Raw genomic sequence first — 19,791 nt, 5'->3', positions numbered from 1 at the left:
GAGGGGGGGGGGGGGGGGGAGAGAGAGAGAGAGAGAGAGACACACACACACACACACACACACACACACACACACACACACACACACACGTAGGAAGACACACAAATAAAGTATGCACACCTAAAATGCGTTGGCATGTGGTTTAATTGGAGACTTTGAACAGAAAACAACAACAAGCCAAGAACGAAACCAAGGCAGTGGAACTAACGCAAAGCAAAACAAAACAAAACAAAAACTGAGGGGAAAAACGGAGGGGAAATAAAGAGACAGAGCAGAAGACTGGAGAGGGGGGGAAAGAGAGGGAGGAAAAGAGAGGGAGGCAGCCGTAGAGCAGAAACAAACAAGAGATCTATTGGGACGTGGAGATGATGTCTAGTGGAAATAAGGTTGGGTGTGACTGATGCTGTACTCACACACAGGGTAGATAAACGTGACTTTGTGAGTGACGAGGTTTCGTTTAGTCGTCTGAGCTACGGTGGGATGAGGAACGAGGGATGAGGAACGAGGGATGAGGAACGAGGGATGAGGAAGGAGGGAAATCAATTAAATAACACTAGCTTTGGTAGCCCCGGGCAACATGCATCCCCAGCCAATCAGAAGAGAGGAGGATGAAAGGAGAGGAACAAGGGAAAGAACACAAGGGAGTCAAGCAGCTCTTTTAAAAAGATTATATATTACAGAAACAAAAATTTATAAAAATCACTTACACACATTAGAAAATAATACTTTTTCTCTTTTCAGCACCATATTTTTGTTGAAACATTTGTTTGTCTTTAACGAAAACAACAAACCAAACCGTCGATGCGAATTCCCTTTCGAGAATCACACGAACAGCTTTTTTCCCCCATGGGTTTCAGTTGTAGGTCATACTCCTCCTTCCCTGCTATATCAACAGAAAAGACAAACAAAGAAAAAAACAAACACACCAGGAAACCCACAATGATATATGCCCTCATAGCCAAACCGGAATTAACAATATCTTAGCGATGTCGTCCCCAGGTGGGTGATGGAACTGCCCCTCCCTCCCAGGACCTGTCCCCTGCCCGCTGTGGTCTCAACCGTAGAATACTGGTGTCTGTGTAGGTCTCGCTTGTACACCCAACGCCCAGCGCGTCCCGGCCCAGCTCAGCCCAGCCCAGCTCAGAACCTAACCCAGCCCAGCTCAGCCCAGCCCAGAACCTAACCCAGCAGTGGCAATCGCAATGACGTAACAGCAATGGAGAGTCACCATTTAATCATTACAATTAACAGTACATTACAGCTGGTAAAAAACGAAAGGCTTACAATGAGATATGGCCACACATTCTTTGGTTTTCAAAGGCGCCGTTATTTTTTACAAGAACTGTTGACATGCATAGACCCAGGGGTGTGCACAGATAACTCGGGTTAGTGTTAGTTTAATATGTATTTAATTGTTTTGTTTTTTACCACCGTCAAGTGAGAACTACAGGAAATAAATACAAATGAAATACCACATTTGACAGGCATATTTGGTTGCTGCATTTGAAAAGCACCCCGTTTGTTTTTAAATAAATACAATAGAATATCACTATCTTTGTACAAATGGATTCTAATGCACATTTCCAGAGATAACTGGTGACAACATGGTGATTGTGAAAGAGACAAATAAAGAATTTCTCATGCTGAATACATTACGCTTTGGTATAAGTAGCACCTTGCCATACAGTTTTTGAAAGCATGCATTTATTCACTGTTGTGAGAGAACTTGTTTATGTCGTCTACGAAGCTCATGTACATGGTTAACCCTGACGTGTTCGTGCTTCTGTGAACAATAGATGGAATTGTCCCAAGAAATTCTAGAATGCTCTAAAGAAAACATGAATCAAATTCCAGGCGTGGGCCCTGTGTAAATACTGGACTGGTCTGATGGCGTCGTGGCCGGTCAGCTGATCTAGAACAGCCCTTCGGGCCTGCTTAAGACGGTACACATCATAACACACATGTACAATACATCAAGTTCAGTACAATTTACAAGGTTAATGGCTTTGATTCATTGAGAAGGCAAACACACCCTTCTGTCCAATTGCATGCAACATTATTCACTCAATAATAACCAGCCATACAGGTCAGAGACAGTACATTGCTCTCAGGCCTTTATTAGTACAGTACTGAGTAGAGACACCTCAGGATAAAGCCTCCACTTCACCACAATGCAATGTAACATTTCTATGAATCTGGCTGTATTTGACCTTGTTGACGTCGACTGTAATGTTAGGCTGATGTTGTGTGAGACCATAGGATTGTGTGGTACAGAATCTCACTGCAGACAGGACGAGGTTCGCTTAGCTAGACAACATGGATGTAGAATAGAGATCCAGGCTGACGGCCTTGGCAGGTCACAGCTGTTTTTCCGGTCCTCCATTTTGTGTTTGGTAGAACCCCCATTCTTTCTTTGGCTTCCATTTTAATGTGGCGAGAAGGGATTTGAGGCATGGGATGGGGGGGGGGGGGGGGGGGGGGGGGGGGGGGGAGGAGATTGACGCAGGGGACGTACAAGTGTGGAAGGGGGGTGGGGGGGGGTGGGCGAAGCGAAGAGGTAGAGTGGGTGAGACAACTCAAAGGAGAGACAGCAAGAAGGAAAGAGGAGTGAGAGGGGGAGTCCGAGGCGGGGGGCTCTGGCGTGTGTGGGAGGAGCCTGATGTTCGCTGTAGAAGAGCACTGTTTTTATTCAGCTGTGGTCACAACGCTACTCTCTTTCTCACGGTCGATCTTCGGTCTCCTCTTCGCGAGAGTGTTTGTGTTTTTACGTTTCTCTTCTCTTGTCGTTCCTTACTTGTCGGGAGGTGTTTTGTCCCTCTGGGCATGTACTTGAGAGTGCATGTCTGTTTCACAACAGTATTTGTGTGTGTGTGTGTGTGTGTGTGTGTGTGTGTGTGTGTGTGTGTGCTTGATATCAAAGATAATTTACAAATTACTGGGCACAAACTGTATATTGGCATGTCTATGTAGTGTAGATTTGTCAATGTTTGTGTCTAAGTGTGTATGTGTGTGTGTGTGTGTGTGTGTGTGTCACGTGTGTCACATGTGTGAATGCCTGCATCAGTGTCAGTATATGTGTATATTCTCAATGTGTCTGTGTTGCTCTATGTTCTCTACATGGTGTTGTTAGCCCAGGAAACAGACAGGTCCCACTTCAAAGCCAAACTTCTGGTTGCTCTCCCCAAAGTCTGAGATCTGGATGTCCAGCAGGGGGAGCTGTTCCACCTGGGGGGTGTTCACCTCCAGCACTGTCCTGTCGAAGCCTTTGCGATACTGCAGACGGAGAGAGAGAGAGAGACAGGTGTCAGGAACATACATCAGGAAGGGTCGACTTGGGGAATATGTCTAGTTGAAATGTAGGATTACATGTTTACAATTCAGCAGTTTTACAGCAATTAATGTATTTGTATTTATATATCTGTATATAAATACAATTGTATCTGTATTTATGTACTCTTGGATTTCTATTCTTATTGACTGTTGTGAGAACAACAAGATAACATACAAAAGTTGAGGCAAGTGCAGAAACAATTAACACTGAAAAAACATAGAGTCTGAACACCAAATCCCATCTTTACATCAATGCACGTGATTTGGATGTTCACCCTAAGGCCCTTCTGCTGCATTTATGCAAAAGTTATTCCAAGTTATTCATGCCTCTCTCAAGCTAGGATTCATCCTATATGCCTATCAGGGGAGGCTGGTGGAGGTAGAAATCGGAGGATGGGCTCATTGTAATGCATGGAATGGAATAGAATGAGGAATGGTGTCAAAAACACGTGTTTTTAATACCATTCCTCATTCCATTCCATTTCATGCATTACAATGAGCCCATCCTCTGATTTCTACCTCCACCTGCCTCTCCTGCTGCCCCTGGAGGTCTGAGCAGTACTGGCAGGCCGGGTGACTTACAGAGCAGCCGTCGACCAAGGCCTTGATGTAGGGGCTGGTCTCGAAGCTGAGATCCTCTTCGTTGGCGCCCTGGAAGTGCAGCGCCCTCTGGTGGCCGTTCTTGGCGGTGCGGTCGGCCCAGGCCACGGAGCGGTGGCAGTGGTAGGTGATGTTCTGACGGGCCTGGACGCTCAGCAGCCTCAGGAAGCCAAGCTGGACCACGCCCACAGACTCACCGTTGGAGTCCATATATGAGAGCTGTAAGGGAGAGATGGTATAAACATATTATTTTTGGGGGTGATAATATTGCCAATTTTCCATTATCCACGGCAAACATAGCACCCTGGTGGAGCGTATGAATTAATAATTTACTACTTGGTACATGTTAGTAGTGCACGTGTTATGGCAGAGCAATAAACCCATACTGACCTTGCTGCCAGTTGCAAACTCACTGTACCAGGAGCCTGGTGTCTCCGTGGACCAAGAGTCGATTGGCACCTGTAGGAGAAATACAGACCAGATCAGACGTGTGGGGCAGGGGAGGCTGGTGGAGGTAGAAATAGGAGGACAGGCTCATTGTAATGCATGGAATGAGGAATGGTATCAAACACGTGTGTTTCATTCCTTTCCATGCGTTACAATGAGCCTGTCCTCCGATTTATACCTCCACCAGCCGTCCCTGATGTGGGTGTATAAATATGTAACTTTTTCAAGGTGGTGTTTTTCTGTAGACTGCTGGGTCTCAGATTGTCCTCTCACCGTCTCCACACTCTTGCTGGGGTACAGGCACGTCTCTCCGCCTGCTGTGAAGTTACAGAAGACCTTGAGGGCGTCACGAGAGCAGCCCTGGTTGGGGTCGATCCAGTATTCTCCTACAGGGGGAAGCAGAGGCATCATGTTTAACCTCTGGGCTGCTGAACACGTGTCAGTGTTTCTGAGAAACACAAGCAGACTCGTGAGCGATCAGAACGTCTGCACCTGTGTAAGGCCTTGTAAGAGCGGTCTCCCTATCTTCTACGTACCGTAAGTAGCCTTTTCTCAGTTGTTAGGAACACGACTCCTCGCGTCCTCTCCTCCTTCCTCCACTCATTTCGTCCTCAAAAGCATTGGAGGAGGATATACGTAAGGGGAGGAACCTAGATCTTCTCCTCCAATGCGTTTTAAGGAGGAGGCGAGTGGAGGACGGAGTCAGAGGAGGACGTCAAGGAGTTGTGTTCCTAACAACTGAGAAACATCTAGAGTCTTAAGACCAGACCCGTCAGACCTGCGGGACCATCAGACACCCTCGTACCGTCCTTGAAGTCTGGCTGGCTGAGTCTGAGGTCCTGGCAGGTGCGTGCAGGGCTCTCCTGGGTGCCCAGAGGGAAGCGCATGGTCTCGATCTCCTGCCGTAGAGAGTTGAGAGAGCCGAAGATCTCCTCCATCCCCTCGCTGCCCGTCAGGAACTCTGTGCCGGTGGCGTCGGCGGCTGCGGGGGCATCGGCGTTGGCATCGGAGTCGGAGAACATCTTGCTGGCGTCGATGGAGCGCTTGGACTTCTTGGAGATCTGGATGGGCAGTGGCTGGATGACATCGCCTGGGGGCCCCTGATTGGGCGAGGATCAGGGAGAGGTGATGTTTAGTGGTTGATGATAGGGTAACAACAGCGGGTGATTAATTCACTTACGGTTAACGTTTTATCCAGTAAATTGGATTGTACCGGCGGAGGCTGGTGGAGGTAGAAATCGGAGGACGGTGAGCCCGTCCATGAGCCCGTCCTTCGATTTCTGCCTCCACCAGCCTCCGCTGGACTGCAGTGGATGTGTAGGACACATGGCTACTGAGCATGAAACGAGGGGGTGAACGAGAGTCTTTGATTGGTTTCATGGAGCAAACAGATCAGATGAAAGAGAAGGACTCACTGGAGGTCCAGCAGGTCCTGATACACCCTTCTCTCCCTTGGGACCGGCTCCACCCTGGAACACAGAGGAAGAGTTGGTATGATATGCTACGCACAGAACGCAGAGAGCAAAAATAGTACGTAGTACTATAGAGAGGGTATACTCACAGAAGAACCCTTGGCTCCTTTGACACCTTGAGGACCCTGTGGAAGAACATAGGTATGGTTGTGATGATAATGTGATCATTGTCAATCATCTGAAGGTGTGATCATTGTAATACCACTACACGGGAGGCTGGTGGAGGTAGAAATCGGAGGACAGGCTCATTGTAATACATCAAACAATGGTAATGGTATCAAACACACGTGGTTGATACCATTCCTCATTCCATTCCATGCATTACAATGAGCACATCCTCCGATTTCTGCCTCCATCAAGCCTCCACTGGTACAGTAATATTTAAAGGTGAAGTTACTCACAGGCAGACCAGCAGGGCCAGCAGGACCGATGGGCCCAGTGCCTCCAGAAATACCCTGAAACACACCACATGATAGAGTTATCAGGCAATAGATGCATCAAATAGAGGCGTGTTCATGACAACAAGGAGGTCACGTGCGCTGAAATGTGCATTGAAAAATCTGGCCTTGAAAACAGCACTAATATTTCAGACACACCCTCTAAGTGCCCTCGACAGCGCTCCCAACAATGGCCTGCTTTTGGCTGCTAAGACACTGTTAAAATACAGCCGAACGTGTCTGTTTTTAAACCCCGCCAGGAGACATCAATGGCACTCACAGTCTCTCCCTTAGATCCAGCGGTTCCGTGCGGCCCAGACAGACCCCGGTCTCCCTTCTCTCCCTGCTCCCCAGGAGGCCCAATCAGACCAATCAGACCGGGGTGTCCCTTCTCTCCCCTGGCGCCACCGTCTCCACGCAGCCCGGGCAAGCCTGGCGGACCCTGGTGGACAAGACAACACAGTGCATGAAGTTACTCAACATGGATTTGGGATGTGGGTTCATTCACTGGCAGCTTTAGACCTTTACAGTGTTGACTGCACTGATGCTAGTGAAACAGACGTCGAGTTGTTGCAAACAGTAGCCCCAGAATTCAAGTTGCTCCGACCGAGTCTCGAACTTGTGACCTCTGGCTTGTCAATACACATGACTGTCCCCTCAAATACCCGATGTTAACCAGCTACGCTATTAAAAAGCTAGCGATTGGACAGCGCGGGTAGGTGGGGGTATTTGAATGTGGTGAATTTTACCATCAAAACTTGGTTACACACAGTCGTTGTTATCAGAGTATAGGTCTGAATGAGAATGTACAGCATGTTGATATCTTACCAAGGGCCCAGGAGGTCCCTTCTGGCCAGCAAGACCTGGAGCACCTTGCTCACCCTGGAGGAGGAGATTATTACAAAAAACACAGTTAATGACATTCAGAAAAGTCCATCAAACAGCCAAGTGACAAGTAGCAAAGTTGACAGTTGTAGGGAAGGGCTGAGAACAGGCTTCCTTAGAGCAGAAGGAACAGCTTAGAACAGGCTCCCATAGAGCAGGGAACAGCTTAGAACAGGCTCCCATAGAGCAAAGGGAACAGCTTAGAACAGGCTCTCATAGAGCAGCGGGAACAGCTTAGAACAGGCTCCCATAGAGCAGAGGGAACAGCTTAGAGCAGGCTCCCATAGAGCAGCGGGAACAGCTTAGAAAAGGCTCCCATAGAGCAGAGGGAACAGCTTAGAACAGGCTCCCATAGAGCAGAGGGAACAGCTTAGAACAGGCCAATCCTTGGCTGGAGTCGGCCGATCTCCCTCGGGCCTCACCACTGATCCGGGGATTCCTCTCAGACCTTCCGTTCCTGGTTTTCCTGGGACGCCCTGGGGCCCGACTGGGCCGGTCTTTCCTGCGGGGCCATTTGCGCCTGGATCTCCCTGGGAAGAGAATAACAATAAGAGAACAGTAAGACAACAATAAGCTCAGGCAACACTGACTGATGTTAATATGCACACACTGCACTGGCTTCAACAGAGTGTGTTGGGTGTGTTACCGTTATACAATAAAAAAAAATATATATATATAATAATGTTTCTGAACTCTTACCTTGGTTCCCTTCTCTCCTTGGCGACCCTCTGGTCCTCTCGTTCCAGCTGGACCCTGGAACATAAACAATGACGCCAAATTAAATCCAACAAACTGTAATGGCTTGTGTTACCTGGACGTACCTGGACATACCTGGACTTTTATTTAATTATATAACTGTGTATCTATTAACCAAGTACAAAATAAACTGTTTTATTAGATTTGATGAGTGGGTTGGCGTAATGAGAAGGATGGTCGTACCCTCTTGCCGGGTGGGCCGGGGGGTCCGTTCTCTCCAGTGGGTCCAGGGGAACCCTACAACAGGCCAGGGAAAGATCATCACAGTCAAAATACTGAAGTAATGGTAACTGGTTATTGAATGACTGAACCTTAATTCTCACAGGGATGTTCGTTGAATTGTAATATCTAGATAAACCAGGGGATGCTGGTGGAGGTAGAAATCTGAGGCCATGCATTACAATGAGCCCGTGTTCCTCCGATTTCTACCTCCACCAGCCTCCACTGAGACAAACTCTAAAACAGCTTGTTTAACTTTCAACTAGATCCCAGGTGTTGCAATAAGCACAACATGGAAAACAGGGTTCTATGGACCTTCATTCAGATGCATCAGTGCTAGGATTAGCATCACTATAGCCCCAATGATCTCATGACTGAGGCCTGAATGGATTTAGAGCCTCAGATGTGCTTCACATTACAAACACACCTCTTGAATGCTGTGGGGCGCAACTCTGAATAGGCAGGATCGTAAACTGGCAATATATGACCCAATAACATCAGAGTTCCAAAGCGGTGAATGAAGGCACCATGGAGAGGGCCTGAGAGAATCACTAAGGTAACTATAGTAACGGCTGATAAAATGATGAGTTAGATGATGGGGGCGGTTGGCAGGTTACAGCGGCCCACTTACAGCTTGTCCTTGTTCACCATCCTCTCCTCTCTCTCCCTTCGCTCCATCTTGTCCCTGGAAAAAGAAAAGTGTTATTTCAGGTCATGTGATTCATTGTGAGATGCCATCAACAGTAGAGGACCTTAAGTAGACAGTAGAGGATCTTAAGTAGACAGTAGAGGATCTTAAGTAGACAGTAGAGGATCTTAAGGTCCAAATGAATCAATCCAAATGAATCAGTCCCTATGAATCAGAAACCATGCACTACTACTAAAGTGCTACATCTGAACTGATGAAATGATCCAGGTGCATAAGCGTGATAAGATACTCACTCTCGGTCCAAGTTCACCAGGGGGACCGGGATCTCCAGGGAAACCAACAGGGCCCTGAGAGAGAGAGAGGGAGGGGAGAGAGGGAGAGAGAGGGGGGGGAGAGAGAGTGGGGGGAGAGAGAGAGAAAGAGAGAGAGAATGGTGTCAATACAGACACAAACACACAGTTCCAGACATATTACAGATGTAGTTGAAGATGTGTCTGTCATTCAGAATATCTATCTGACGTACAGGGTTTCCTTTGGGTCCGTCATCTCCAGGGGATCCTCTTCCTCCAGCAGGCCCAGCGGTACCGGGCTGTCCTGCCTCTCCCTTGTCACCACGCTCTCCACGAGGGCCCTGCCATTGGACAAGAACACTGTCAATCAACTGACATAACTGACAACTGACATGAAGCAACAATAGACATAGACAGCCAGTGCTAACCCCGCTGACTTAAAAATGTAATCGTTTTTATTCATATTCCCGTCAAACCGCATTGTGTTGCATCCGCGTATAAAATGTGCTCTGTAAATAAAGTTTGCTTTGAATAAACATCTCACCTTCTTCCCTGGCTCTCCTCCAATTCCAGGTGGTCCACCTTCACCAGGCTCTCCCTGTCAACACAATGTGTTCAGTCATCAGGCCATACAGTGTGGGCCTCAATTTGCATGTCCAAAAATGTAATATTTACAGTTTTCTCAAAATTATTCTTAAAATCAAGCTGCAATAAAAATCATGCTGTAAAGTTCTAAGGTATGTTTTGCTCTGCTCAGCACTATTTGCTGAATCAAATTGGAGACCTAATACATACCAGGGCTATTACAACAATAAACAGCACAACAATGTTACATTTTCATTCTTGTACCTTCTCTCCTAGGTTACCAGGGTTACCCAGACCACCAGGAGGACCTTGAGGACCCTGAATGAAACAAAACATCATAAACATAAATGAAACATCAAAGCATCAAAAACATCTCCAAAAAAGCTGAGGGAATAATAATCAATAGCATTTGCTCAAACTGGAAATAGTTGGAAAAAAACAAACTGACATGACGTTACGATATCACCACAAACACAACAGCTCTACGATAACAACGTCTTCCTGCATCACAACAACCGAGGAGACATTTTGAGGGAGACGGTTGGTACTCACATCAGCGCCGTTGGGTCCAGCTGGGCCGCGAGGCCCGGGGGGGCCAGGTGGACCCTACAGAGAGAGATGTGATTGGTTATCAGAATCAAACAACAAATCAAATGTAGTTCCATTGCACTTTTTATGAAGACAATTGTCTAAAAAGTGTTTTACAACAAGAATGATACAAAGCAATATAAACAATAAATACAAGACAAACAATATGAACTAACACAGAACCACAGACCCCCAAAAAGCAGACCAAACCAAACTCCCCAGAGGGGAGGAAAAACATAGGGCACAGTGGCAAGGAAAAACTCCCTGCTGGGAGTGAATCTGTCATGCAATACATCTCTCAACAGTCCCAATCATCAACACCATCTGCTCAACAACGTGGGGAATTTTAATGTTCTGTTTGGGTTGCTCAATGTTGAACGTAAAAACTCACCATTGGTCCGACGTCTCCTGTTTCTCCCTTCTCTCCGGATGGTCCTGGCAGTCCCTACAAGATGGGAGCACAAATTAGTTTTAACTGCCAGAGAATCGACTGATCCATTGATCTATCAAGGTGAAATCGTTAGACATGTCCTACCTGCAGTCCAATGGGACCTGGGGCGCCGGGGAATCCTCTGGTTCCTTCATCTCCCTTGGACCCAAATGGTCCCTGCTGGCCTCTGGCACCTGTCTCTCCATCTGCTCCCTGGAGACAAGAGGATAAAGGGATGAAGGAGAGGAATTACAAACAACAACACCAACAACAACAACGGGCACTATTGAATGTATATTTGTTGCCGACATGATTCACAATCAGTGGTAGGCTTGTGGAGGTAGAAATCGGAGGACGGGGCTCATTGTAATGCATGGAACGGAATGAGGAGCGATATCAAACACAACACGTGTTTGATACCATTCCGAATTCCGTTCCATGCATTACAATGAGCCCCGTCCTCCGATTTCTACCTCCACCAGCCTCTCTTGATTCACAATGTATGTTGATGGATTGAGTTTGTACTTACAGCTGCACCAGGCTGACCCACTGGACCCATTGGCCCGGGGGGACCAGGAGGACCCTGTAAACAAACAAACAAACAAACAAACAAACAAACAAACACAGGTGAGAACACAACATCAGGAACAGCAGCAGGTACAGATACAGGGGTGTGATGTCCTTCCACAGCGTAGAGGTGTGTTGGCGGTGGGTGATGTCACTCACGTGCTCTCCTTTGTCTCCCTTGCCTCCCTTCTGGCCGTGCTCTCCAACCTCACCCTGTAATGACGTGGAAACAACAACGGTTTCAAACTCTGTCAAATAAAGTTCAATTATGACATTTTGACATGGTGGTGAGCTTCTAACAGGCCAATCTAGGTATACCAGAGGAGGCTGAAGGAGGCATAAATCGGAGTCAGGGTTCATTGTAATGTATGGAACGGAATGAGGTGTGTTTAATACCATTCCTCATTTCATTCCATGCATTACAATGAGCCCGTCCTCCGATTTCTACCTCCACCAGCCTTCACTGATGTATACACAACTTCATTATTGGTCATACTGTATGTGATATTAAAGATGTAAGTCACTGGCCTTGTCTCCATCCTCCCCTGGAACTCCAGGGGTTCCGGCTGGGCCGGGCAGACCCACTGGACCTTGGACACCATCACGTCCAGCACCGCCGATTGGACCTTTCTCACCCTGAGAGAGAGAGAGAGAGTGGTTTGGAGAGAGGACACAAGAAATCAAACAAAGCATATCATAGAGAACGAGAGTGGAAAAAAATGTGATCAAATAAATGCCAAGACATTTGGACTTGAAACAGTATTTTGAGAGTGTACTCACGGGAACTCCCTTCTCTCCTGAGGGTCCGGGGGGGCCCTGGGGGCCAGGTCTGCCTGGAGGTCCGATGGGGCCAGCGGTGCCGGCTTGTCCTCTCTCACCTGGTGATCCCTGCACAGGTACAGTGACATGATTACAGCCAAGGTGATGAAGATGGACTTGAACTATAACAAATCCCATTCAATGACTTATTTATTTAAATCATAAGATGGAAGTTAATGAACAATCGATGAAAATAGAAATAAAGTGTTGGACATACGGCTGGTCCGGGGGGTCCTGCTGGGCCTTCACTTCCTTTCAGTCCGCCGCCTCCCTGAAGAAGAAACAGGAAGTGGTCATGACACAAAATGAGCTGTCCATACCCTGTATGACCTCTCACCTTTGAGGTTAGAGTGTATTGATCAGCCTGCTCACCGGGGTGCCAGGCAGGCCTCTCTCCCCGGGGAAGCCTCTCAGTCCTGGGGGTCCGTCTTTGCCGGGGCCGCCTGAGGGACCAGGGTCTCCCTTGGTTCCCTCCTTTCCAGAGGCGCCGGAGAGTCCCTGCTCGCCTGGTGGGCCTGGGGGCCCGGGGTGGCCTCGCTCTCCCATAGGACCAGTCTCTCCTGAGGGACCCTGGGATGATGATGATGATGATGAGGAGAAGGAGGAGGAGGAGGAGGAGGAGGAGGAGGAGGAAGGTGAAAACAACTTGTTTTCTTCCATTCTCTAGCACTGTGACTGCTGATGACACTTGTTCTTATGAAAGGTTTTACTTATGATGACTGATGTATAGTTGATTCACCTACTGCTAGACAAATGTACTTATTGTAAGTCGCTTTGGATAAAAGTGTCTGCTAAATGACTTAAATGTAAATGCATGTGACCTTATCAGCAGCTGATATGTAGTGGACAAGACAAAAGTTATGAATTTATGAAAAGAGTATAAATATCTCTCTTACCTGAGGGCCAACAACACCGGGAGGCCCTGGGGGACCAGTCTTTCCTTGGAATCCCTGTGGAGGAGGAAAATAAGATCAGTAGGGCCTTAAATAGAGCCTTGTAGCACCCCTAATACAATAAGATCAGTAGGGCCTTAAATAGAGCCTTGTAGCACCCCTAATACAATAAGATCAGTAGGGCCTTAAATAGAGCCTTGTGGCACCCCTAATACAATAAGATCAGTAGGGCCTTAAATAGAGCCTGGTGGCACCCTAATACAATACGCCAAACCAATGTATATATTCATTGTGTGAGGAAATACAACAGAGGGCCTAATGTGTCTTCTACTTTGATAAGTAGTAAGTATTTGATAAGTAGTAAGTATTTGATAAGTGGATGAACAACGACTTACAACTTCTCCTCTCTGTCCAGGGTGTCCTGGCAGTCCATCCTTTCCTGGTGGACCCTGGGTTGGACACACAGTGGGTTAGAAGACAGCAGGCACTACACAGTAGGTGGCAGACTACTCTTACTGATTTTGCAGATTGGGCTCTTTGCATTAGTCACAGCAACATACAAGCATCAAATCCAGAAAAATCTTATAAATGAATCCCTGCTTGGTTATTGCTACAGCTACAGTATTACATGTTTAACCAAAAACCAAAAATTCCGGAACACTCACCACCTAGAGTGCCAAGTGTTTTATGTGGTGTTTACTTAGCAACAATACCTTGATTGGCTACAGAATGTTGACAATATGGGGTGACTTTATTCACCCTCGGGCACTAAATGAGTTAAATATAAAGTTCCTTACAGGAGGTCCCTTTGGTCCGGGGAAGCCATTTGCTCCTTGGGGTCCGGGCAGTCCCTGAAATATACAACAGGAGGACGACAACAGTAAGTGTCTTGTTTACGACATGTTTGTGACATCAAATCAAAAACTATATTTATAGGGCACATTTCATACACAGACGCATCACAATATGCTTTACAGGAATATAACAACAGTTCTATAAACATGACGGTATGGATTGGGTCGTATTGTAATTTACTGGTACTCGGAAATAAGAACGTATTCAAATGACTTACCCTCTCGCCTAGGCCTCCAGAGGGGCCGTCACTTCCTGATGTTCCCTGATAAACAAGAAATAAACAGAGGCCCAACATCATTACAATCGCATACTGTACATGTATCAATGACATCGATATCTTCCAGCATTTCCGTTCATGGTGATGGCCTGTGGGCTAAATAAGAGTGCTATTGAGCATAATCTTAATTCTCCATTTTGATAGATTTATTATCATAATCTGTGATCGATTGATTGATTGATTGATTGATTGATTGATTGATTACAATTAATTCATTACCTGCAGGATAGGACTCAATGTATTTTAGTAGATGGAGTTCAGTCTAGTTTTCTCAATGTTAATAAAGGTGTTCTGCAAGGTTCAATTCTAGGTCCACTGCTGTTTAATATTTACATAAATAATGTTGTTTAGTTCTTGAACAACTGTAAATTGCATCTTTGTGCTGATGATGCTGTTCTCTATTCCTGTGCCTCTTCAGTTCAGCAGGCTATTCTTGACCTTCAGCAAGGTTTTTTATTGTATTCTAAAAATCGCTTTAGCTTGTGCTGAATGACAAAATAAATGTATGTTTTTCTCTAGATCCCATGATATCGATTACAATGATCTGCATATTTGTACCCCGACTGACTAAATTTAACAAGTCCCACACTATAAGTACCTGGTACCTTTTATAGAGAATAAAAAGAAAATATATGTTTTGTTTTTGTATCTGTGAGTGATATTATCTTACCTTGGCCCCTGGTTTCCCAGTAGATCCCCGTGGGCCTCTCTGTCCTCTGGGCCCCTGTTGGAGAGAGATAGCAGACTATTAATACAATGCAATATAATAGAAGTCATAAGAACTGCTATAGCATGTCTGCTCTCCTTCAGGAGGGCTAATCCCAGTCATCTACCCATGCATTACAATGAAGCTCGTCCTCAAATGATCTATTGAAAGTCTTTTTTGATAATCAACAGTGGATGTGAGTTGAGAAGAGTTGAACTGTACCGTTGGTCCTCTTTGTCCTCTGGGTCCGGACTTTCCGATCAGACCCTGCAGAAACACAGACACAGTGAGACAGACACACAGCAACAGGCACAGTGAGACAGACACACAGAAACACAGACACAGTGAGACAGACACACAGCAACAGGCACAGTGAGACAGACACACAGAAACACAGACACAGTGAGACAGACACAGAAACACAGACACAGTGAGACAGACACACAGAAACACAGACACAGTGAGACAGACACACAGAAACACAGACATAGTGAGACAGAGACACAGGCAAGCTGGCCATCAGTGCTGCTGACAACATATACTGATTGCATGCATTGTGCTTGATGATTTGCAATGCGGGTGAATGCAGTTTTAGCGTCCATCGTTGGCTTGGCAACCTACCCTCACTCCCTTCTCTCCGTTGGTACCAGGGAACCCTGGGAATCCAAGAGAACCCTGAGAACACATCAGACAACCGTCAGTCCAGGGTCCAAACCGTCAGCGCCTCGATAAGGTGAAAGTTATTACTACAAACAGTCAGAATGAAATGTGTTGTTGTCGTTACCTTGGGTCCAAGTCTGCCGGGATAGCCAGGAAGTCCAGGAACACCAAGTTTACCCTAAAAACAAACAACAACAAAAAATCAATGATTGTATGATAAACAAATCAGATTAAAATACTCACATCAAGTTTTGGTTTGTCATGCTATTCTGTGTGTGCACATCGCCCTATGAAAAATATATCTTAAGATGAATTCATGTGATGTTATTTTAAATCAGGAAAACCCAATTATATGTTATTTATTTATTAAGTTATGATACACAATGTAAACCGCCTCTGACCTTCTCTCCGACCAGGCCGATAGGTCCAAGCTCGCCAGGGGGGCCGACGCGGCCCTTTGGCCCCTCAGGACCGTCCTCTCCTCTGGGGCCAGGCACGCCTCCCTCTCCCTGTCAACACACACAGGGCAACCATCACCACTAACCCATACCTCGTCACGTACAATCACATCTTACATCAGAAAAATATTAACATGAAACACTGAGGGAAGAAAGTATTAAGAATAAGGTTAAGATAAATAATAAAATAAATGTAAAACAGTAACGTCCGAGGATGGTATGGTTGGGACTCTTACTCTCTCTCCCTTGGTACCGAAATCTCCTTTGATTCCAGGGAAGCCATCTTCACCCTAAAAAGGACAAATTAGCTAAGTTATTATTGAATCGTTAATGGAGCCTGCTTATAGCTAAATTAAGGTAGGGTTTAAGGATCTGAGCTAAGACTCATGAAAATCTCCGGTCTGGTAGCTAGCATTATAGCGTTATAGCATTATAGCATGTCCCCTAGTGACAACAAAACAAAACTACCATTAGCTGATCTCAAAAGGACAATACTTGATTGTTCATTCACAAAGGATAATGTTTAGGCTGAAGGACATAACTTTGGTCACCTTATATGAACCTATAAAACTAAAATCTTGAGAGGTCATACTGGAAGTCAATCATTTTATGAGGCGAGAAGAACCATCATTGTGCATCAGCTTTAACACAACAAATGAAGTTACTGGAAAGCACTTTGAGACAATCGTCGATGTTAACAGAGGTATACAAATACATTTGATTGACTGATTGACTGCAGTCTGTCTGAACATCTGATGAGACGACTCACCTTCTCCCCTTTGTGACCCTTCAGTCCTCGGATACCTTGACCTCCCTGCAACAACAACAACAAGATTAGGAGGTCAACAACAACAACAACAAGATTAGGAGGTCAACAACAACAACAAGATTAGGAAGTCAATGACAACAACAAGATTAGGAAGTCAATGACAACAAGAGGATTATCATCACTAAGTCATTTTTGTCAATAACTCAAGATCTGACATGTACTGTAGATCACAACAACAACAAAAACTTCAGATCTAACAAAGGAAAAACTAGAAGGGCAAATATAGAACTTTAACTGAAAGATGTCATGGCAACTTTTCATTGATATATTTGGGATGATCTTAATTCAAATAAAAAAAAAATAAAAAAAGATTAAATTACCAAGACAAGTAGCAAAAGTTTGGAACACATATCTGTGTGTATTCTGACATTATACAGGCCTTACGACCAACACACATTCTCCCAAACAACCGCTGTGCAGGACAAACAAACAGATAAAAACCCAGAGACTGCTGCTAAAAAATTGACAGTTTCAGTCCAAACTTTGAACTGACCTTAACTCCTCGAGGGCCGGGATAACCGATAGTTCCCTGAGGTCCGTTGGGACCCTGAGGGAAGATAGGAGAGAGAAGGTTACACCAGGTGTACAATATAATACACTATTAACACATATACTCTGAAAAAACAGCTCTCTTGTACGTTACGTTTTGTAGTGGAGTGGTTGACAGCATATTATCGTGTGATGTATCAAATATTTAAATCATGCGCAGGTCACCCAATCATAACTATGACCTACATTTATTGCAATCTTTTTTTAATTAATAAATCAATGTTTTTATTGAGTTGTTTTCAGAGATGGGGATGAAAATGGTTGGAGGATATCACAGATGTTGCTGTATACAACGTAATTACTACACATCATCAGTCTGTTTAAAAATAAACAACACAAAGAGAAATAATAATAATAATTATTAATGAGAAATTATAATTTCTCTTTCTCTCTCTCTCTCTCACACACACACACGCACACACACACACACACACACACACACACACACACACACACACACACACACACACACACACACACACACACACACACACACACACACACACAGGCTCTCTCTCATACATACACAACACACACACACACACACACACACACACACACACACACACACACACACACACACACACACACACACACACACACTTATTCAGGGAATGTGCAACACCAGAGTTGGCCTCCTATCATCAAACAAGTTTTTAGGAAGTTCTTAACCCACCAACTGCCAAACAATTCCGGAACACTCACCACCTAGAGTGCCAAGTGTTCTATGTGGTGTTTACCTAGCAACAACACTCTGATTGGCTACAAAATGAAGCATCATAATGTATAGTGAATTTTCGGTGAATAAAGTCACCCTTGGCACTCTAGAATGGTGACAATTTGGGCGACTTTAGTCACCCTCGGCACTGAATCAGTTTACGACTGGTACCCACCAGGTTGCCTTTGGTGCCGGCAGGACCCTCCTTGCCTGGGTGACCCTGGGACAGGGAGGAAGAATGCAATGTAAATAAAGGCACTGTCATCACAGGGCCTCTTCAATTCAAGACGTTCCCGTCCCACACTCTCATCGAAGCACTCTTAAGGTAGACAAGTCAGTATATTCCGTTTTATAGCATTTTCACAAGTAACATTCTATGCAATGTATTTTGGTCATGAAGCATCAAAAGCTTGACCATCTTGACCACCATACCAATTACAACAGTCTTTGTTCTGTTATGATAACGTTATATTACTAGAGTCCAGTAGATAAGCAAACACATTTACTAAGGGAACAAATGCTTTTGAAAGTGAGCATGAAACGGGAGTGACATGGGAGCATGTAGCGCCACCTACATATTCAACCCCATAGACTTTAAACGGCCATTGGCTTACACTGGCATAATTAAAGCTCTACTGCTCTTTAACCATATAAGATTGACACCTCAAACTACCTTAACTGTGTTCAGACTGGTCTCACCTTCTTGAATACAACTTTTTGCTGACATTTATACCTTTTAAGCTATAAGCATTTAAAGGTTGCATTGATTTTCAATGCTCTGCTCTTAAATGTTTTAAGATAGAAACTCCAAAGTACTATACATGTTAAGGTTGATCTTGCATTGGATGCAGCTTTTTGATAAAAAATATACACTTCTAAAGCTATAAGCATTTAAAGTCTTCAACATCTAGATGGCGCTACAGGTTCTAAAAAGGTCAGGCTAAATTTGTACTATATTAGGTTTTGTACAGTGCGAGAAATCATGCAAGTATACATACATTTTCATGCTCACTTTCAAAACGCTGTGGTCTTTTATGGACCTTACAGTATTACCTTTACCTTTAAGTCATTTAGCAGACGCTTCTTTTCAAAGCGACTTACAATCAGTAAATTTTTCTCAGTAAGTGAATCTACTGGACTACTACAGTAGGGTGAATATGACCTAGCGGGTCACCAGATGACTGTCGAGGGTTCATGTGACTTACAGGTGGTCCATCAGCGCCAGGCATTCCAGGCAGACCTGGCTTTCCTGTGGGGCCCTGGGAGAGGAGAGGAGAGGAGAGGACACACATGTCATCAGTGTACTGGTCTGATGATGTGAATAGTGATCAGACCTTCATCATTTCTTAAGCAATACATATATGTTGTCCTCAGATACTGTATATTCAACAGAAGTAAACCATGTAAACATTCACAATGAACTATCTCTGCCCCTTTCCGAGCCAGCGGAGGCTGGTGGAGGTAGAAATCGGAGAACGTCCTCATTGTAATGCACGCGTGCTTGATACCATTTTTCAGTCCATTCCATGCATTACAATGAGCCCCGTCCTCCTATTTCTACCTCCTCCAGCCTCCCCTGGTCCTAGCATTCTGGAATGTTCAGGAGATGGGGATGTCATGCCTAGGAGACAAACTTGTGTCTGCAAGACGCTAACAAAATATCCATGGAGATTCATCATAGCTCCTTCCTAACACAGTGATGGATCATGTCGATCTCTTACCTTCTCTCCTGGGGGGCCGCTGGCTCCCTGTGGTCCTGGCATTCCCTGGAA

The 19,791-nt window shown here is 45.3% G+C and overlaps 1 protein-coding gene across 1 annotated transcript in view; it reads right to left on the bottom strand.

Annotated features, from left to right (window-relative positions):
• Positions 1-2,548: 2,548 nt before the first annotated feature.
• Positions 2,549-19,791, bottom strand: part of col11a2 (collagen, type XI, alpha 2) — a 52,280-nt gene continuing 35,037 nt past the window's right edge. The window contains exons 25-66 of the mRNA XM_083680595.1: positions 19,741-19,785; positions 19,225-19,278; positions 18,195-18,239; positions 17,246-17,299; positions 16,693-16,737; positions 16,160-16,213; positions 15,867-15,974; positions 15,590-15,643; positions 15,427-15,480; positions 15,028-15,072; positions 14,770-14,823; positions 14,040-14,084; positions 13,765-13,818; positions 13,363-13,416; positions 12,971-13,024; positions 12,447-12,644; positions 12,292-12,345; positions 12,036-12,143; positions 11,784-11,891; positions 11,415-11,468; positions 11,218-11,271; positions 10,794-10,901; positions 10,650-10,703; positions 10,223-10,276; positions 9,935-9,988; positions 9,630-9,683; positions 9,319-9,426; positions 9,089-9,142; positions 8,778-8,831; positions 8,111-8,164; positions 7,871-7,924; positions 7,594-7,701; positions 7,115-7,168; positions 6,567-6,728; positions 6,251-6,304; positions 5,939-5,974; positions 5,793-5,846; positions 5,183-5,477; positions 4,651-4,763; positions 4,321-4,389; positions 3,913-4,149; positions 2,549-3,273 (exon numbers count right to left, since the gene is read on the bottom strand). Of these exons, the coding sequence (XP_083536721.1) occupies positions 3,127-3,273; positions 3,913-4,149; positions 4,321-4,389; positions 4,651-4,763; positions 5,183-5,477; positions 5,793-5,846; positions 5,939-5,974; positions 6,251-6,304; positions 6,567-6,728; positions 7,115-7,168; positions 7,594-7,701; positions 7,871-7,924; positions 8,111-8,164; positions 8,778-8,831; positions 9,089-9,142; positions 9,319-9,426; positions 9,630-9,683; positions 9,935-9,988; positions 10,223-10,276; positions 10,650-10,703; positions 10,794-10,901; positions 11,218-11,271; positions 11,415-11,468; positions 11,784-11,891; positions 12,036-12,143; positions 12,292-12,345; positions 12,447-12,644; positions 12,971-13,024; positions 13,363-13,416; positions 13,765-13,818; positions 14,040-14,084; positions 14,770-14,823; positions 15,028-15,072; positions 15,427-15,480; positions 15,590-15,643; positions 15,867-15,974; positions 16,160-16,213; positions 16,693-16,737; positions 17,246-17,299; positions 18,195-18,239; positions 19,225-19,278; positions 19,741-19,785 (3,372 nt within the window). The 3' untranslated portion in view covers positions 2,549-3,126. The remainder of the gene's footprint in view (positions 3,274-3,912; positions 4,150-4,320; positions 4,390-4,650; positions 4,764-5,182; positions 5,478-5,792; positions 5,847-5,938; positions 5,975-6,250; positions 6,305-6,566; positions 6,729-7,114; positions 7,169-7,593; positions 7,702-7,870; positions 7,925-8,110; positions 8,165-8,777; positions 8,832-9,088; positions 9,143-9,318; positions 9,427-9,629; positions 9,684-9,934; positions 9,989-10,222; positions 10,277-10,649; positions 10,704-10,793; positions 10,902-11,217; positions 11,272-11,414; positions 11,469-11,783; positions 11,892-12,035; positions 12,144-12,291; positions 12,346-12,446; positions 12,645-12,970; positions 13,025-13,362; positions 13,417-13,764; positions 13,819-14,039; positions 14,085-14,769; positions 14,824-15,027; positions 15,073-15,426; positions 15,481-15,589; positions 15,644-15,866; positions 15,975-16,159; positions 16,214-16,692; positions 16,738-17,245; positions 17,300-18,194; positions 18,240-19,224; positions 19,279-19,740; positions 19,786-19,791) is intronic.

The sequence above is a fragment of the Argentina silus genome (assembly GCF_951799395.1).
Source record: "Argentina silus genome assembly, chromosome: 11".
Taxonomy (NCBI): domain Eukaryota; kingdom Metazoa; phylum Chordata; class Actinopteri; order Argentiniformes; family Argentinidae; genus Argentina; species Argentina silus.
Note: the sequence above shows the minus strand (reverse complement) of the source record. Positions and strands in the feature narration are given on the sequence as shown.